This window comes from Botrytis cinerea, chromosome 4 (assembly GCF_000143535.2).
Source record: "Botrytis cinerea B05.10 chromosome 4, complete sequence".
Taxonomy (NCBI): domain Eukaryota; kingdom Fungi; phylum Ascomycota; class Leotiomycetes; order Helotiales; family Sclerotiniaceae; genus Botrytis; species Botrytis cinerea.
Window position 1 is genome coordinate 122,339 of NC_037313.1, and position 13,970 is coordinate 136,308.

General features: G+C 42.7%; 4 protein-coding genes across 5 annotated transcripts; 1 reads left to right on the forward strand and 3 right to left on the reverse strand.

The window, feature by feature from the left end:
• The first annotated feature begins 930 nt into the window (after positions 1 to 930).
• On the forward strand, positions 931 to 1,552 carry BCIN_04g00310 (hypothetical protein). Its single transcript, XM_024692309.1, has one exon. It carries the CDS (start codon positions 965 to 967, stop codon positions 1,454 to 1,456), a length of 492 nt encoding a protein of 163 aa, XP_024548084.1. The 5' UTR covers positions 931 to 964; the 3' UTR covers positions 1,457 to 1,552.
• A 3,659-nt stretch (positions 1,553 to 5,211) lies between these two features.
• On the reverse strand, positions 5,212 to 6,742 carry BCIN_04g00320 (hypothetical protein). Its single transcript, XM_024692310.1, has 3 exons — positions 6,451 to 6,742; positions 6,113 to 6,320; positions 5,212 to 5,890 (listed from the first exon to the last, which is right to left on the reverse strand). The coding sequence occupies exons 1-3, from the start codon at positions 6,491 to 6,493 to the stop codon at positions 5,440 to 5,442; spliced, it is 702 nt and encodes a 233-aa protein (XP_024548085.1). The 5' UTR covers positions 6,494 to 6,742; the 3' UTR covers positions 5,212 to 5,439.
• Positions 6,743 to 6,892: 150 nt separating this feature from the next.
• Bcpct1 lies at positions 6,893 to 9,625 on the reverse strand. Its single transcript, XM_001545251.2, has 4 exons — positions 8,527 to 9,625; positions 8,124 to 8,474; positions 7,690 to 8,074; positions 6,893 to 7,640 (listed from the first exon to the last, which is right to left on the reverse strand). The coding sequence occupies exons 1-4, from the start codon at positions 9,051 to 9,053 to the stop codon at positions 7,440 to 7,442; spliced, it is 1,464 nt and encodes a 487-aa protein (XP_001545301.2). The 5' UTR covers positions 9,054 to 9,625; the 3' UTR covers positions 6,893 to 7,439.
• Positions 9,626 to 10,103: 478 nt separating this feature from the next.
• Positions 10,104 to 13,077, reverse strand: Bcptc3. Of its 2 annotated transcripts, XM_024692312.1 has the most exons (8): positions 12,655 to 13,077; positions 12,067 to 12,382; positions 11,944 to 12,017; positions 11,810 to 11,894; positions 11,545 to 11,751; positions 11,233 to 11,493; positions 11,090 to 11,179; positions 10,104 to 11,017 (listed from the first exon to the last, which is right to left on the reverse strand). In XM_024692312.1, exons 1-8 carry the CDS (start codon positions 12,688 to 12,690, stop codon positions 10,839 to 10,841), a joined length of 1,248 nt encoding a protein of 415 aa, XP_024548086.1. In that variant the 5' UTR covers positions 12,691 to 13,077; the 3' UTR covers positions 10,104 to 10,838. The 2 variants fall into 2 exon arrangements, with proteins under 2 accessions (XP_024548086.1, XP_024548087.1); XM_024692311.1 differs by having other exon boundaries at positions 10,104 to 11,179.
• Between the last annotated feature and the right edge of the window lie 893 nt (positions 13,078 to 13,970).

Consider the following 13,970-nt stretch of genomic DNA (forward strand, 5'->3'; position numbering starts at 1 on the left):
GAACGATGTTAGAACTATATAGCATAGGAGTTTAGAACCACATAAAAGTTACCGTTTTTTATATAAGTTGATTTTAATTGGGTAAGAGGAGCAATCTATCATAATATCGTCTGTATACTCCCGGAGGAAAGGGGTGAGTAGTAGCGCAAGCTCGTAAGCTACAGACATGTTTTTAACGGAAGGTTACGTTTCTCCCACGGAACTCACACTTTTCAGGTCGATTCTAGTCAATATTCGGCTGCGATTGAGCTACATTGATGGGCGAGATGATTGAAAAGAGATTATATGGAGATATTGCGTGAGAGTTAACTTCGTAGCTGTCAGTTTAGGTCACGGGGTAATGGTATTGCAGTTGTCTTGGTATGTTGTTCTTGCATTCTCTAGGGAGTTTTACAAGCGTAATGGTATGAATTTCTAGGCTCTAGGTTCTGAACGATATGAAACGCAGACTCCCAGCTATATGTCGGGGTGGGAAGAATATTGATATTTCCAGGCTTTGAGTCGGTTTTGGTTGATGAATGCTGGAGAAATAGGATTTTGAAACTCCCTAACTCCAAGTAAGCCAATTCTGGAAATGCTTAGATGAGGCCAGTTTCAAACAAATCGGTATACTTTTCTATATGTATGATAAAGAAAAATTGAGGCGTCCTTCAGGTCTATAACGTGGGTGGTAAGCGAAACTAGTCTTTCATAGCAATTCATTGTGAGAACAAGGTTGAAATACCTTGAATAACTTCATTCTCATAATTGAGACAAAGAAACATACCAACAGAAGAAAACAATCATCGAAACTTAATTGAACAATAGCATTGTTATCCTAATCTCCTGCAGAATGACTACTCATTGATCCTATAAAAACCAGCTCTCCGAAGGCTCCAAAGAAATATTCTCATCGTTCATACATTCATTTACTCATCATCACACCCTATAGCCACTCCACTAATTCCCCCATTAAATTTTCATCATGTCGCAACTTAGCGCTCCCAAAGACAACGGCAGCAGAACCAACACTAAGGACAAGACTAAGGACAAGACCAAGATCAAGAGCAAGAACAATACTCAACTTTCCAAGGCCCTAGACTCAGATATGTCGCCTCAAATCAATAATCTCCAATCCTTTGACCCCTTCGCCGAAGCAGGAGACGTCGATCTCAAGCAAGCCAAGAAGATTCACGTTCGTGCCCAACAAACTCAAGGACGAGCTAAATTCGGCAGAGACGGAAAGAGAAAGCAACATTGGGTCACCACCATCGAAGGACTTCCCGAAAAGTTTGAGAAGAAGAAGATCGTTCAACACTTCAAGAAAACTCTTGCGTGCGCGGGTAGTATTGTGAAGAACGAGACTTGGGGTGAAGTGATTCAAGTGCAGGGAGATTACAGGGAGGCGGTCTTTCAGTTTCTCACTGGAAAGACTGGGTTGGAGTTGAGTGAGAATGTTGTTGTGGTTCATGGATAGATGAAGAAGATTGTTCCCTCGCTGGTCGAGAAATAATAGTTGAGAGGTGAGTCTTTCGTTTTTAATCATTTTTCGAAGTACAAGAAATTGAAGACATTTCCTTTGTTTGCGGTTGGAGCTGAATGAATGAATCAAATACCCTTTCGAGTGAAAGTTAAATTTACGAGGGTTGTACCCATCAAAAAGAGTTCTTTATATAAATGTGATACTATGACCGCGAGAGAATCTATGCATCTTCTCTCTTTGAGCTGTTGATCTGTTACTAGGTACAAGCTCTGTGAAATACGTGATGTTCAATGTCTTGTTTGAAGGATTTCCTCGGCATCTTCATACCTCGCACAAAAGATATCCCAAGATTCATCTGCGGCTGGTATGTTTAGATTTTTTTCTTCTATATTTGCAGATTAATATTCTGCTCTGGATGTAGAAATATGATAAAGGCTAGAAAGATGCGAAATTGATGAAACCCAAAGATAATAGTTCCGGGACAATGTTCAGAAAGATGAAAACAAACAATGCAATAAGTCTATAAAAGTAAATCCTAGGGTCTATATCTCGGAAACACCTCCAGCGTCTGCTTCTAATAATTTAGACGCCTAGACCGCTGGACAGGAACGAAATACCACGACGAGCAGTTCTGGCGCTAGGATTTTGCACACGCAATCATTTCTGTATTATATGATTTGCGAATTAGTTAGATTTTTTGGATCAAGTATGGAGACTTTTGAGTGACGTGCATCTTCTAACTCAACATCGATTGGTTCTACTTCGAACTTTCGGAACTCGCTTAGAGGTAAACTACAAATCGTTCATTAGACTCGCTAGTCTTGTTTATGATAGCTCCTCTTCTTTAGAGAAATTCCTAATCCATGCTTCCTAGCATTTGAAATATCTTTATTATGCAACATCAACATGTGATGTAAATCTGGGCTGGATAATTGTCCATCGCTGTCATTTAGAGAATATGGGATCTTTTTATTGTCGATTTCATTTCCAATCTCATCGTTCAATCTACGAGTACAAAGTCAACTTTCCAAATCGAAAAAAAGAATAGATTCAGATAAGTTTTAGACTATGTAAAAGTTACCAGTATGCTTGTTTCGAATTTTTCGTGAAATATAAATCTCTTATATCCTGTCTACTTCTAAGTTTCGCGGTCTATATACACTACGATTAAAAAGAATCGAGCGGATAATCTTGGTTCGTGCTATTGTCTAATCCTAAATATTGTATATACGCCCATTCTTTCATCGGGGCAGACAGTAATTCTCTGAAGTCTCAACATTTCGGTCAGATTTTGCATATACATACTACTCTCTAAGCATAAGAAAGAAATCAAACAAATATGCAAGACGTTAAATAACACCATATTCTACAGCTGCATGATTCTAAGATCGAATTCTCGACAACGTGGTACTTGTTTTGACTGTTGGGTTCTTATATCCACAGTATTCATTGTGTGTTACAGGGAGGACCAAACTTCGTCACAATTTGAAGAAGCATGCTCTATCGCCGCTGTCGTTGTGTTTTTAGTATATCATAGATTGACATTGCTTCCACCACGTATTTACTGTCAATAATCAAGCCAGGGCAGAGGAAATATTTGAATGGGCTAAGTTCAGAGTATATCACATGTCCTTCAAAACTTCATCTGTACCTAAGCTGATCAGATACACCACATCTTATTCAACACATCTATTACCCAGAGACCCTATCGAATTCTTGCATTGCTTCTCTATCCCATTCTACTTGCTACCTATACAAATATATACGAATCTCCTCGCCCACCGTTCTCAAAATATGAAGGTTGATGCGAAGATATAACTTGATATTATCTACCCTTTCCAGACTAAAGAATCACATCTCAATATCCCAATACTTCACTTTTTCTCTCGATCACTAACTACTAATAAATACCTCATCTGTAATTTCTGAGCCGCGGGGTATAAAAACACCCATTAGATCTAAATTCCAACTTCCAAACACGAACTCCAAAGTCGAAATTAGCCACTCACTATGTGAACTCCAGCAATCTATACTTCCGTATCATCTCTCGAATTCTCATTTTCTATCACAACATTCCTCTCCATATATAGCTCAACTTGTACACTTAGAACAAATCATCAAAATTTTCATTGTCATTTTTCTCTAGATTGCAGAATTGAAAGTTTGCTGCTACTTACTTACCGACCTCTCACTATTTACTGTAACAAATTTCTTCTCTTAATTTTCAAAGCGCCTAGGTCCATAGAATTTAGATAAGGCAATCTTTTTCCAGTGCGTGCTACATCTCAAACTACATGCTATTCAGTTGGTAAGGTGAGAAAATCTTCCCTCAAAGGCGTCGACTGCCGGGTTGCTACTCTCTTACTGCTTGAATTCCATTCATCTAGTGAGTGTATATTCATAACAAACCCATCACAAGAACCTCCCCCACCGAGTAATAACCACGAAAGAGTGAATGAATATCCAGTCCCTCCTCCCAAAATCTCGCACTAGCTCGTCCACCTTCAAATATAAAAAGCACACCTCCCTCGCGCCCGGAACAAGAATCCTAAAAACATCCACTATGATCGACAGCGACGATAAAGAATTCCCATTCCGGAGCCCGTATAGACCAAACCCCTTTTAGTTATGAATACTATACCCCGCCGGATCCCAACTTCCCGATTCAATTCCCACCGTCGATTTACCTCGTCATTCACTCATACAGAGAAAGAAAGAAAGAAAATGTTTTATTTTGTGATATAATCTTACAATTAGTTTTCATCTACCCATCTACCCATCTACCCCTCCCCCTTCTAAAACCCCAACCAACAAATCACCCAATAAATCAACCCTACCCCACCCCATTCTCCCCTCCCAAGTCTCCATCTTATTAAAACCCATCCTCTCACTCCTCAATCCTCACTCCTTACTCCCCTTTCTATCTCCTATACCCTTATACCCCTATCTATCTACCTATTATCCATCTTACAATCTTCTCACCACTCCCCCCCCCCCTTCCCTCATAGCCTTAACCCTAACCCTAATCTATGCCCTATTCCCAAATCTATCCAACTCCCCCCTCCAACTCCCCCTCCAACTCCCCTCCAACTCCCCCCTCCAACTCCCCTCCAACTCCCCCCTCCAACTCCCCCTTTAACTCCCCCTTTAACTTCTCATCTAACATCCCCATCCCCTATCCAACTTCCTATCCCCCATCCATCCTTATCCAACTCTCTCTCCAACTCCCTCTCTCCAACTCCTCTCTCCCCTTCCCTCATAGCCCTATTCCCCATCTAACTTCCCCATCCAACCCCCCCATCCAACTCCTACATCCCCTCCACAGGAACCAAACAAACCAAACAAACCCAAACAAACCCAAACAAACCCAAAAATATAAGCAGTACCCAACACCCAACACCCAGTAGACAACCTAGCCAGCCGAGCCGCCCATCCACCCAACCAATCCATCTCGGTTTTCAGATTTTTAGATTCCAGGCTCTTACCCCCTCCCCTACCTCCTACCTTCTAATTCCCAACCTCATACCCATACAGACAGCACCAAATTACATTTACTGACTAATCCAATCATATCATAGGTACTTCAGACTTACAAACCCATCACAAGAGCTACCCCTCTTCCCAATCCCACAACCCAACTACTAATAGCTAAATGAAAAACACGTATAACCTCATTTCGGTCACATCCAAATCCAAAATCAAACCATCAAAAATTATATCCTCACATCAACCACCATATCAAGAATCAATAGACTTTTCAATTCCATTGTATTTTCCCTTTCTCAAATAAAAAATGACGAAAACTCCCAGTGGACTATGTACATTTTGTACAAACTCTTGATCCCACCAACCCCATTGTCATCTACGTATCCATCCATCATTCCATCAATCCATTCATCTGCAATCTATATCAAGCAGCCATGAAATTCTCCAACACCTCCACCCCTCCACCCCTCCAACCACACCATACCAACCATCTACTTTCTGTACCACATCCTAGTAATCTTCGTATGTCTCATTTTCTTCTGCAATTGAAAGATTCCATACATAAGCGCCTCACTAGTTGGCGGACAACCCGGAACGTAAATATCAACTGGAACAATACGATCACAACCTCTCGTAACACTGTAACTGTAATGATAATACCCTCCACCATTTGCACAACTTCCCATACTAATCACCCATCTTGGATCTGGCATTTGATCATATACTTGACGAAGAGCAGGAGCCATCTTATTGGTCAAAGTACCAGCTACAATCATAACATCGGATTGACGAGGAGAAGCACGGAAAATGATACCAAGACGATCTTGATCGTAACGTGGGGTTGAGAGATGCATCATCTCGACGGCGCAGCAGGCGAGTCCGAAGGTCATAGGCCAGAGAGATCCTTGTCGTGCCCAATTGGCAATTTGATCAAGTGTGGTTCTGTTTGCGTATTGTTAGTTTTGTTCTCAAATTCCATCTTTTGATCGCCACTGGAACGGAAAGATCCCGAAACACAACGAAAATCCCGAAGCGAACACTCCAAATAACTTCTCTCCCGCTCTTCCTCTACCGTTACTCCCAGTCACATTGTTTCCCCTACTGCCAACCCAGCTCCCTCCAAATGTCCATCAAACAACCCCTCAGATATAAAATCAAACTCACAAAGCATATTGCATAACACCCTTCTTTCCCTCTTGACTGGGAAGAAGCACTTCTCTCCTCTCCTTTCCCGTAACACTCAGTTTGACATTTCCCTTATCTGCCGGATATCTAGTTTCCATTGCATGAACTTGTGCTTGGGCTGGTTTATTTGCGCTGTTGGAGATTGCTGCTAGGGATCGATAAGGGAGGAGGGATGAGGCGGGCTTGGCTATTCATTGTGTTAGCATTGGGTATACAGTATAGTTGATGCGATAAATCAGTATGGAAATGCATGGCCAGTTTTGCCATCAGTGTATTCGCAGCGAAGAGGTAGAGTAAGGGAATAAAGCAAAACAAACCTCTCAATACCATTGCCCCCGCAGATCGTGTAGTCTTGAACATTTTGCTCGTCTTGCTGTCTCGTTCGTCTTATTCTCTGGAATCTTATTAAGTCTCCCTCCTTTCAATTACTTCAATTGAGAATAACACAAGGAAAGGAAAAATAGAGGGGAGAGGTCGGTGTCGGGAATCCCGTAGCGTTCTGAGGTTACCAGTAAGTCGTCGATGTCACTAAGGTTCAAATTATTGATCTCGGTTGATTAATTCAAAACTGATGATTGGTCGAGATCACGTGGCTGATTTGTGCTATCCTTATGCTTGCCGCCACCAAATCGCTGGCACGAGAGTTTGATAAATGTGGTTTTGCCACATTTCCCTATTCAGATTACAAAAATTGGATGCAATTATACGAAAATCACAAAAATGATCCAGTTAGAAAAAAGAAACCTTATTAGTATGGCTTGTAAATCAACGTTAATATCTTAAATTTTTGTCTATCCAAAAGTCCAAACCATTGCAGTTCCACCATCATTTTCCATTAAACCCATTTCTTTTCCATTAACTCTAGCAAAATAATGATAAAAATACAAAGTAAGTGAAAGCAAACATAAAGACTGAGCTTCGGACCATATTTCTTCTGGTCGAATATACCTAGGTGGTAGGTATACAACAACATCCTTCCGCGCTTCCTGGACATCATACCTGTGCATTTAGATATTACTACCAAAATACCAACAACCGTACCACTCTGCTTGAAAGGCTCGCCCTACTCTCCGAAAGTGATACAACCACGATCTCTAGGTATTTGCTCGGACTCCAATGCTTGATTCTCTTCCTGACTATCCCACACAACTTGCCGAATACCCTCACGTAGGTATGTATGTATGTAGCATAACAACACAATAAAGTATGTACTAACAAGGTAAAAAATCGATCACACAAAACAAACTGAAAGACTTTTCAATTGAAGTCCTGTATACCCTGCGTCATTCCAGAAGCCAATCCACATTTATTGGCCAGATTTCTTAGCATTTTCCGCCATAGCCGCATCAATTTGTGCATCGACTTGTTCTTCATCAACTTCATTTTCATCACGTTTGAAATTTTCCTTTTCGTTTCTACCACGTGGTGAAAGTCTCTCATCACTTTCCTCTTCACTGCTTTCACTTCCTTGTAAGCTATCACGATTGGTTTGACGACTTCGAGTCATCTAGACAGTAAAGTTAGCACGAGTAGATGTAGAGAATAGATCAACGTACCCATGATCGTACACCACCAATAAGACCTAAACTATATCCTGTTGCAAAATCGCTGCCCGGACCTGGGCTATCATTTCTTGGGATTTCCAAACGGCGTGTAAGATGTTGTAGAGCAGATGGGCTTGTGAGGGATCCAGTACTATTCCCGTCGAAACTGTGCATGCGTGCGGGGCTACCAGGACGACTGGATTGCCAGAATTGTTTCAATTCTTTGCCCAATTCCTGACCAGTAGTACTCCAATTTGTTCGAATAGCTTCTCTCATCTCTGCAACATGACGCTTTAGATCGAGTTCATTCTTCTTGAGCCATGATACGTTAAGTTCCTGTCTTGTTGTGCCCCGCTTGAATTGACGTGCAATATATTTCTCATAGTCTCGAACAATCCTGCGTAAATGTTAGTAGTGATTTGGGAAACAGAGAATCAAATACATACTTTGTGATGATACCGGTCGTGCTAACACCCTCGGTTCTCTGTGTAACCAAGAATTTTCCTTGTTCCTTGATCGGTTTGTAAATATCATCTCCCTCATCAGCTCCATATGGAAGATCATCATGCGCAACGTAATCAATCCTTTTCTCTGCTAGAAATTCTGGAGTAACAATCCATGGGCAGTTCTCAACAACCTCATCGACCCATTTGCAATGTCTTACAGTCTCGGCTCGCTCTTGCCCAGATAGAACTGTAAGTCCTTTTCTCTTGTGTGTTTCCGCGTCTCCTGTAACTCCGACCAACAAATAAACATCTGGGAATGCTTTCTTCGCTTGTTCAAGCTGTCGCATATGTCTGCCATGAATTAGTTACTACTTCCAAGTCCCGTAGTTTGTAGAATACATACCCAAGATGAAATAGATCAAACACACCATCCGCATAAACACGAACTGGTCTATCAGCAGGTGGCGGGTTTGTTTTGTATCCAACTGGATCCGTCAATTTTCCAATTGGTGGTGGAGCCATTGATTGTGCGGTCTCTTTCTCTCCCTCTTGTTCTGGCACATCTTCCTCTCCTTTGGAAATGCTTTTTCTTCCCTTCTTTCCAACTCTGTTCGCAATGTCTGTACTGCCTTCAGTTGTATCCGATGGCTCACCTGGATCTCGCGCGTTGTCAGATCCATTAACTGCTACTTTCTCGTGTGTAGATGATCGAAGACGTTTCGCGGGTGGGTTTTGAGAGTCCATGGAGATAGTTTTTTTGTGGCTTGAGCTACGTGTTTCTCTGGTCTCTGGAGCTGTGGATTCGCCATCTTCACCAGATGCATCTCTCGATGAATTTTGTAATTGATCGAGTGTTGAGGGTTTTTTGGATGAAGCAGGAGCAGTACGCTTTCTCTTTCCCACACTTCCGCCGGATGATGGAGAAGACATTTTGCAGTTTTAACTTTCAATCTGGAAATAAACACTCGACTGACAGAGGGGGGTTGAGATAAGTGAACTATAAGCTTTCGCGTTTGTGTGCTTAAATTGCAGGTGTTGTGCGGTGCTGCGCTGGAGGGAGTTCTTTGACAATGGGAGGAGCTTCCCGAATTGAAATAATTTTGACCAGGGTTTAGTTGTGGGCGGGTGGTTGGCCGTTGATGTAATGCTTCTTTAGTACTGTGCGGTTGATGATCATAGAGACATTGATATCAGAGCAGAGAAGAGAAAGCCGTTGAGATTCAAGTGGGCATGTAATTAAATATCACGACGACGATATACAAATAAAAAAGAAGAGTGGTGCTTTCTTGCTCTGGGGCCCAAAAAATCAAAACTTTATGTAAATTAGATGAACATAGGACATGGACATAATAAACATAATACAAGTCCGTAATGATGGTTTGGAATGGAACTGTCTTGTTGTCCGCACATAAAGCTAGTTTTAAACTAATCGATTATTACTAGGCAAGTGTCTCTTCCATCCGCTCTGCACTGGACATGGACATGATCAAACCCGGTTTCTCTTGGATGAGGCGTTATCTGCATTTTCCAATAAACCCGGGAATTTCGATATCGTCATTCCCACTGCTATCATCACGACCAAGGGCGCAGGAGAGGACGCACGTGCGACGCTAACACGAGATGCGTGTGCGATTGGCTGCCAGGGATTACGTAACCGTACAAGATCCAGCACCATCATCAGTCAAGACTCAGTACATACCTATATACTCGTACGATGCAGCGGCATAACAACGAAGAGACGGTGAACTGCATCCCACCACCCTTTGAAAGCATTTTTTCACTCTGCAGTTCCGCCCGTTCGTGGGGTAACGAACTAGCTCACTAGCGAACGAGGAAGGAAAGCTCGGAAACTTTTATATCCTTTATCATTTCAGGTATTCTCATTGACCGCATCTCTTAGTCTCAAGGATAAACATGCCCTTTCTCCACTTCAAAGCTGTGACCTATGGTCTCCCCCCCCCCCCCCCCCCCCCCATTTCCTGCAGTGCAATGGATCCAATCCAAGTCCGAAGCAATGCCAACGATTCGATTCCATTCGATTAGACACTTCATCAGCTCTACGAGCCTTCTATTTGCTACGTCTTGGGAGCCGCCTTGGGGCTTAAAAGAGGGGACCATCTGCAACTTAACAAACCTGCGAACATGCACACACATTCAATTTAGAAACATGAGACGAACTCGTAAACGCTTTGGTCAGAAGGATATCAATTGATCGTTTTCAACGTACATTGAAACTCGGCCTTAGTCTAGAGACCCTTCCTATAAGAGATCTGTAACGTAAAATTGAAGAAGAAAAAACGGACTCATGATCATGATAATATAACTCGCTGCGTATGAAGATCGTAAGTTCAGAAGATTTCATGTCGAAGGGGAAGCCTCCACACACACAGGGCATCTCCATCATGTTTACTAGATATAAAGTTTTCATAACCTTTATACCTTCCCTCCCATGCTCCCCATTCCCTCCCAGCATTGATGAAGATTCTCAGGAAATATTGCAATACGTGATTTTATCTCACGTCATGCTTATAAAAAATGCACACGATTTGCAACCCCTTCTATTCCAGATATGGTCGCAAAAATAGTCATTCATCAAGATGAATCTGGTTTGCATAATTTCTCGAGTCATTAACATCTTCATTCCAACACCCTCCCCTCCCTTCGTCTTTCACTTCATAAATCTTGAAAGATGTACCAATAATACCCAAATTACTCCTACTTCTCTTCGGCTTTGCTCGATTTTGGTAAGACTTCGTCTACTACTGCCTGATACTTTGGCTCTTTCGGGTCAATCTTTTCGGGTAAGGCATCGGATTCGGGGACTTCGGATTGAGGCTGTCCCTTTGGGACTTGGCTGGCGAGGTCTTTGTCTTCCTCACTGTGATCGAACATTTCTGTATCATCGGAATCAGTGAGGACTTCTGTGCCATCTCCAAGAAGAATGATTCGTCCACGTGGGTTCCCACCGAAAGACTTAAGCTTCTGGTCCATATCAACATCATATCCACTGTCACTATCATCAAAGTTATGATGAACACCAGGTCCACGGAATTCAGCTATTAGATGTATTAGGAAACGTTACAGTCTTAGGAATCAGCTGAGTACTTGCCGTACTCCGGAGGGGCACATGGGCCATCTCCATTCGCGACACGCTTTGCGATTTCATCGTACCACTCTTCCTTAGTCTTGCCGTTCAGAAGACCAATAACAATCATGGTCATGTTATCACAACCGACACCACCAGTTTCCGAATTGGATGCTAAACAATTATCCATCATGTTCTCGCAGATCTTAGATAAATCTTGCTTGGCAACAATGCCTCGTCGAACAAATTCGATAACGGCTTGGGATGATTGGCAATCCCAGATACCTAAAGATTATGTTAGCCTTTTTGTTCTGTGACTCGTCGTAGGCCACTGACCATCACAAGCAACCACTAAAAACTCGTCATCGTCTGTAATATCATGTACAGTAACATCGGGGAATGCAGTAACGATTTGCTGCTCGGGCGAAAGCTCTGCGCTCTTCTTGAATTCAAAATCACCAATGGCTCTTGATAATGCAAGGTTGCCATTGACACGACCGAAATCGACGAAGCCTCCAGCCGCATTAATTCTGGCTTTTTCGCCTGCACAGATATATATTAGTATTTTGTGCAGTCCTTCGCCAATATAATGAGAAGCTACCTTCGTTTTGCGGCTTGTGGTCGAATGACAGAGGCTTGGCGCGACCCTTGACTCCCAAAACACTTCTCGAGTCTCCGGCATTTCCCTTATGAACAGTAAGCATATTTCGGTGTCTTTTGCCTCATGTAACATACCACGTAGATCTTTTTGTGCGAAATTATACCAACTGATGCGGTACAGCCAGAAACTTCCTCCTCGTATCTTGGATCTATAACTCAAATCAGTATCCCTGTTTGGTAGGAGGGTGTTGTTCTAACCCATCAAGATTGCTCTGTCTGTTGCAAGGAAGCCATCCTTCAGAGCTTGTTCAATATCACCCTTCTGGAATGCTTCTTGCTTCGCGATGATCTGATGTATATTTTCTCCTGCAAAAAGTGCTACCCGGTCTCCTCCATGTCCATCGTAAACACCGAAGAATGAAAGTCTGCTATCGATTGGAGCTGGCTTCAATTCCTGTCCCTTTGTATTTTGTAAATCGAGGATAGTCGCGTGCGCGTCCTCCATGCTGATTCTCCATCCCTGCATGGAAGAGACACCATAAAGTAATCTCTCATCGCCTCCGATAGCTGAGTGCTAATCAAGAAAGCCATGTTAGTAACCATAAGCAGTGGTGGCAGAAAGATCGTGGTGGTGGGATTGGAGCTGAAGACCGAGTCTTCGCGGTATATTTTTGTGGGAACGTTGTGCTCATTCAACAGATAACATAGAGTCTCTATATCACTGCGCGACGCAGAAGTACTTCAACACCAGCATGCAATACCAGGTATGCGATACCTTGGCATCAAAGACCGGCGCCGACAATGACACAGTGAACAGATAAACCGAACAAAGATAAACAAACATACCTTCTCCACGACGGGCTCTGAAAGAGTCTGACCCATCTTGAAGATAGATCGAAATCCTCTCTACAAAAATCCAACAAACAATTCAGATCCTTCTCTCAACAATATTTCGAGATCTTCGGGTGGTGTTCCTTGACAGAGATTGCAAAGAGGTATGGGTGGGATGCGGGGTCGTAATTTTCCTGGTAGGAAAGGCGGAAGAGGTTATAGATAGAATCGATACCTTGGTATTATCTATAAGAAAGATGTGTATCGAGATTGAAAATCGTATTTAACGGGAACGTAAAGATTTGGTAGAATTATCTTTAATCCAGTGCAGATCGCGTGCAGTTTTTTGGAGGAGGGAAAGAGAAAGGCGATGTTACTAGAAATGACGCTTTCTTTGCCTCTTTCTTTGCCTTGGGCTTGCTGTATTAACGAACACACTGAGCAGAAGAGCAAAGGACGCTAAGAGAGGCTCGCTTATTTGCCTACAAAGAGTAATAAACCGGAATAGAGTGGGGGAAAGGAAGGATCGATCATTTTGGTGAGTGCTTGGGAGGAAGACCTCGGTGTGAGGAGGTCGGTATCTAGGTATGTGGGTAGACAGCTGGTCCATTGGCTGTTTTCAAGAGGGATTTGAATAGTGTCTAGTATGTCTGGTGCATCGAGGACCTGGCATCTAGGTACATGGCTCAAGGCCTCATAGCACATGTCTTTTCCACTGCGCGTTCGTCTCTTTCTGCATCTCGTTCCATCCGGGGATGCTAGCATCGTACAAGCTGCCAGATACTTGCCAGATACTCACTCGGTTGCACACAAGACACCATACAACAAAATCCCAGCCCTTCGAGCGCAGCGAGCTATGGGGGTTTGGGGGCTTACCCCCATCAATTGATAAGTAGCAACTAGTAACCAATGTATCTGCTAAGGCTCTAATGATAGTGACGGTGAGAATACTCCCGCCAGTGGCAATTTATCTTATAATAGACGAATGAGTGTCTATCTTCGAAAGCTCAAAGAGTGAGACCCCTGAAAGCTTGAACATCACGATTACATCTAGGGCTAATTGAAACCAAGAATTGGATGGACATGTATTTTTATCTAGATGATGGCTACGACGTCCTCAACCATCAGAACGAATAAGTCCCTTGGACCATTGTGTCGTATGTATTCCGCCAATTGATACCTATGATAAGCTCTTGCTTTACCCACCTCGAGCCCACCTACCTGGTCGCAATATTTGTAATTGCAATTCTCAACCTAGGTAGATTCTTCTACATCTAGTTCACGCCTCGTTTGAGAGCAGTCTGGGCCCGTTCACCGGGTGGACCCTTTTT